This window comes from Blennius ocellaris, assembly GCF_963422515.1.
Source record: "Blennius ocellaris genome assembly, chromosome: 24".
Taxonomy (NCBI): Eukaryota; Metazoa; Chordata; class Actinopteri; order Blenniiformes; family Blenniidae; genus Blennius; species Blennius ocellaris.
This window is the reverse complement of record NC_137673.1, coordinates 14,656,765-14,662,264: the sequence shown is the minus strand read 5'-3', so window position 1 is coordinate 14,662,264 and position 5,500 is coordinate 14,656,765. Positions and strand designations below refer to the sequence as shown.

At 48.6% G+C, this 5,500-nt stretch overlaps 1 protein-coding gene across 1 annotated transcript in view; it reads left to right on the top strand.

The window, feature by feature from the left end:
* Positions 1 to 1,564: 1,564 nt before the first annotated feature.
* Positions 1,565 to 5,500, top strand: part of LOC308147542 (FERM and PDZ domain-containing protein 4-like) — a gene marked incomplete at both ends in the record, with an annotated part of 87,855 nt that continues 83,919 nt past the window's right edge. Inside the window, one exon of the mRNA XM_080519755.1 lies at positions 1,565 to 1,605. Coding sequence (XP_080375881.1) covers positions 1,565 to 1,605 — 41 coding nt within the window. The remainder of the gene's footprint in view (positions 1,606 to 5,500) is intronic.

The window sequence follows — 5,500 nt, the reverse complement described above, 5'->3', positions numbered from 1 at the left end:
ATAATTATGTAATAAGGGACATTGTCTCCTGTCTATAATATCCTTGGATAGACTGAGTGAAATTCTAAAAAAAAAAGCAAGAATTAATCTCTTAAAACTCTGCGGAGTCCAGAAGTAAGCCTCAAACTTTTAATGTGATTAAGTATTCAGTCTCGCTCCCGCTCCCTGGAGAATGCTACACGCTTTATAAATATTGATTAGACTCTCCAAAAGCATAAGAATCACTTGAGAACCATCCTTTCCTCTCATTTTACATCCCTTTGGATTCAAACTTTTGTGTTCGCAGCCACTTCAGCTGGAACGATGTGGTTTGAGAAGAAAGCCGATCGGATTAATAAGATCGCTAACTTTCTCGTTCTCCTTCCAGGGTGAAAATAATGCTAAAAATAAAGAGGACTCAATAAGTAACGAGGCAAGAAAACCTTGCGTCCAAACCGTCGTCACTGGCGAGGTTGTTTTTTTTTTTTTACTTCTCAAGGCGCCGTGTGGCGCCGGCGTCTTACCCGGGCCGCGCCATCTGTGCTCTCGCAGCCACGCGGGGAAAAAAAAAACAACCCAGTCCTGACGAGTCGTCCTCTGATGTCCAGACTTCCAGGAGGTGAAGGTGGCGCGCGGAGGTTCGTCATACGAGTAGAGAGCGAGGGGAGGGAGGGGGTTGGGCAGTTCTGGCCCGGAGCCAAACGTTCCCTCTGGACGAGGGACGCGGCGCCGCGCCGGCATGACGGCGATTGCGATCGGTTCACGTGAGCTCACTTTAGTGACGCTTAAATGGAGGATGAAAGGGGGGGGGGAGGGGGGGGGAGGGGGGAGGGGGGGATGAGAGACGGGGTCCTACTCCCATCAGCGTCCCTTTCTGCAGAGTCAGCTTCCCTCTGCCCATCACCATTCCCTCCCTCCTCCCTCCTCCCTCCATCCCTCTGTCTCCTGCCTTGCTCCGTACAACCAATGCACTTTTACCCTCCTTTTCTTGTCCCTCCTCCGTCTTTCACCCCCCCCACCCCCGACGCCGCGCTCCACGCTACAAAAGGGACTCGCAGCTCCAATGAACGGCGGGGCAAAGCCGGAGAGTATCCGTCATCCATCCGTTCTGTCCCCTCCCCTCTTCTCCTCTCTCTCTCTCTCTCTCTCTCTCTCTCTCTCTCCCTCTCTCCCCTCTTTCTCCATTCTCCATCTCTGCATCGCCGCCGCTCCGATCGGGTCACTCCTCCAGCACGCCGCAATGGAGAGCGCATGCACGGGGGTGTCACGGCGGCTCAGCTGATCCAGGTGGCGAGCAGCAGAAAGGGGTTGACCCCCCCCTCCCCCCCCCCGCCCCCAACACCACCCCCCCCTCCCCCCCCCCCCCCACCATCACTCCCTCGCTCTCTCGCTCCACTTCCACCTTCTCTCATCACTGAGGAGATCAAAGGGATCGGAGTGTCCACACACACCGGATGGGGCTTTCAACAAGCATCACACTTTAATATACACTTTTTCTCAACTCCCGATATGGATCCGGGTTGATGCTTGGATTGTGGATTAGGACGCCGGAGTTCTGGGACTTGTCGCCCCGTGGCAGGAGCGCATGGAAATGTTCGGTTTCTCCAAGATGCCCAAGCTGCCGGGGTGAGTGGCGACTTTTTGACCGGGGCAACGGAAGGTCGTTCAAGGAATCGGGGGGTTTGCGTATTATTGCAGTATGACGACAGCACTTCTGAAAGTTTGCGCACGTTCATTTGAGCACGAGTTGTTTAAGCTAGTCCGTTCTATGCATGCGTCTCCCCCGTCTATTGATATGTCGAGTCCCTGAGCAAGCGCCATGTGGTGATCTATGTGCTATAGCTCCTGCTGATGGGTAGGGAAAGCATCAAGCAAAGCTCTGCGGACGTGGCGGAATGCAATCAGAGACGGTCAACAACAACAGACCGGGCGCTGGTTACTGAAAAGGGATGAGGACTGAAGTTTTCCTTCAGTTTTACTTGAATTTCCGTTGGGGAAAGCGACGGCGTTGGGGAAAGCGACGGCCTTGGCGAAAGCGCTAACGGCTACTATGAAGGAAGTCTTGAGACAGAAGATTCCTCCGCTGGCTTACGCGCCAACTCTCTCCGCGATACACATGTACATACATATGTGTTTGCTTGATCCTGGGCTTGCAATCACTAAGCCTGCCGGACGCAAGCTCTGGACAAATCTCTTAAACCTATACGCAAACATACACAATCAGTCCGAGGTTAGCATCTGGAGCGGAAGAACCAGAGGGCAAAAAAAATTAAATCATCTAAAGTAGAACTATTTCAGGCTTTGTGCGTTGAAATAGTTCAGGATGGTGGCAGTTGGTTGCTGTCCTTCCTTCCTTCTTTTTCTTTTTCTTCTGAGAATGGGAATGGTGTGGCGGTAGTGAAGAAGAAGAAGAGGAAGAAGAAGAAGGGAAACAGTCATCAGGGACGACGATAGCGGTGGGAAACAACGTAGATAGATAGAACCAGCAGGTGGCGGTAACGCAACTTTATGGATGCAAACTGCCGTTAAACAGAAGAAGAAGAAGAAGAAGAAGAAGGGAAACAGTCATCAGGGACGACGATAGCGGTGGGAAACAACGTAGATAGATAGAACCAGCAGGTGGCGGTAACGCAACTTTATGGATGCAAACTGCCGTTAAACAGAAGAAGAAGAAGAAGAAGAAGAAGGGAAACAGTCATCAGGGACGACGATAGCGGTGGGAAACAACGTAGATAGATAGAACCAGCAGGTGGCGGTAATGCAACTTTATGGATGCAAACTGCCGTTAAACCCAGAAGAAGAAGAAGAAGAAGGGAAACAGTCATCAGGGACGACGATAGCGGTGGGAAACAACGTAGATAGATAGAACCAGCAGGTGGCGGTAACGCAACTTTATGGATGCAAACTGCCGTTAAACCCAGAAGAAGAAGAAGAAGAAGGGAAACAGTCATCAGGGACGACGATAGCGGTGGGAAACAACGTAGATAGATAGAACCAGCAGGTGGCGGTAACGCAACTTTATGGATGCAAACTGCCGTTAAACAGAAGAAGAAGAAGAACAACAAGAAGAAGAAGAAGAGGGGAAACAGTCATCAGGGACGACGATAGTGGTGGGAAACAATGTAGATAGATAGAACCAGCAGGTGGCGGTAACGCAACTTTATGGATGCAAACTGCCGTTAAACAGAAGAAGAAGAAGAAGAAGAAGAAGAAGAAGGGAAACAGTCATCAGGGACGACGATAGTGGTGGGAAACAACGTAGATAGATAGAAGGAGCAGGTGGCGGTAACGCAACTTTATGGATGCAAACTGCCGTTAAACCCAGAAGAAGAAGAAGAAGAAGAAGAAGGGAAACAGTCATCAGGGACGACGATAGCGGTGGGAAACAACGTAGATAGATAGAACCAGCAGGTGGCGGTAACGCAACTTTATGGATGCAAACTGCCGTTAAACAGAAGAAGAAGAAGAAGAAGGAGGGAAACAGTCATCAGGGATGAAGATTGCGGTGGGAAACAACGTAGATAGATAGAACCAGCAGGTGGCGGTAACGCAACTTTATGGATGCAAACTGCCGTTTAACCCAGAAGAAGAAGAAGAAGAAGGAGGGAAACAGTCATCAGGGACTACGATTGCGGTGGGAAACAATGTAGATAGAAGGAGCAGGTGGCAGTAGTGCAACTTTATGGATGCAAACTGCCGTTAAACAGAAGAAGAAGAACAAGAAGAAGAAGAAGAAGAGGGGAAACAGTCATCAGGGACGACGATAGCGGTGGGAAACAACGTAGATAGATAGAACCAGCAGGTGGCGGTAACGCAACTTTATGGATGCAAACTGCCGTTAAACCCAGAAGAAGAAGAAGAAGAAGGAGGAGAAGAAGAAGAAGAAGAAGAAGAGGGGAAACAGTCATCAGGGATGACGATTGCGGTGGGAAACAATGTAGATAGAAGGAGCAGGTGGCGGTAACGCAACTTTATGGATGCAAACTGCCGTTAAACAGAAGAAGAAGAACAAGAAGAAGGAGAAGAAGAAGAAGAAGAAGAAGAGGGGAAACAGTCATCAGGGACGACGATTGCGGTGGGAAACAATGTAGATAGAAGGAGCAGGTGGCGGTAACGCAACTTTATGGATGCAAACTGCTGTTAAACCCAGAAGAAGAAGAAGAAGAAGGAGGAGAAGAAGAAGAAGAAGAAGAAGAGGGGAAACAGTCATCAGGGACGACGATTGCGGTGGGAAACAATGTAGATAGAAGGAGCAGGTGGCGGTAACGCAACTTTATGGATGCAAACTGCTGTTAAACCCAGAAGAAGAAGAAGAAGAAGGGAAACAGTCATCAGGGACAACGATAGTGGTGGGAAACAACGATGATAGATAGAACCAGCAGGTGGCGGTAGTGCAACTTTATGGATGCAAACTGCCGTTAAACCCAGAAGAAGAAGAACAAGAACAAGAAGAAGAACAAGAACAAGAAGAAGAAGAAGAAGAAGAAGAAGAAGAGGGGAAACAGTCATCAGGGACGACGATAGCGGTGGGAAACAACGATGATAGATAGAACCAGCAGGTGGCGGTAGTGCAACTTTATGGATGCAAACTGCCCTTAAACCCAGAAGAAGAAGAAGGAGAAGAAGAAGAAGAAGAAGAAGAGGGGAAACAGTCATCAGGGACGACGATAGCGGTGGGAAACAACGTAGATAGAAGGAGCAGGTGGCAGTAACGCAACTTTATGGATGCAAACTGCCGTTAAACAGAAGAAGAAGAACAAGAACAAGAAGAAGGAGAAGAAGAAGAAGGGAAACAGTCATCAGGGACGACGATAGCGGTGGGAAACAACGTCGATAGATAGAAGGAGCAGGTGGCGGTAATGCAACTTTATGGATGCAAACTGCCGTTAAACAGAAGAAGAAGAACAAAAACAAGAAGAAGGAGAAGAAGAAGAAGGGAAACAGTCATCAGGGACGACGATAGCGGTGGGAAACAACGTAGATAGATAGAACCAGCAGGTGGCGGTAACGCAACTTTATGGATGCAAACTGCCGTTAAACAGAAGAAGAAGAACAAGAAGTTGAAGAAGAAGAAGAAGAAGAAGGGAAACAGTCATCAGGGACGACGATAGTGGTGGGAAACAACATAGATAGAACCAGCAGATGGCGGTAGTGCAACTTTATGGATGCAAACTGCCGTTTAACAGAAGAAGAAGAAGAGGGGAAACAGTCATCAGGGACGACGATAGCGGTGGGAAACAACGTCGACAGATAGAAGGAGCAGGTGGCGGTAACGCAACTTTATGGATGCAAACTGCCGTTAAACCCAGAAGAAGAAATACTAGCTCACGTTGATCAAGACACCAAGTCAAATGGATACATTGAAAAGAGCCTTTTTAAGTCGATTCAGCACTTTAAAGGTTTCCGTTGAATCAGTTTACGACCATTTTTTTTCATCCTTCATTTGTCGTTTGCGTCGGTTTCTCACGTGGGTTTTTAACCAAACGGCACTTCTCTTTAACATTCATGCCCATCTGACGTG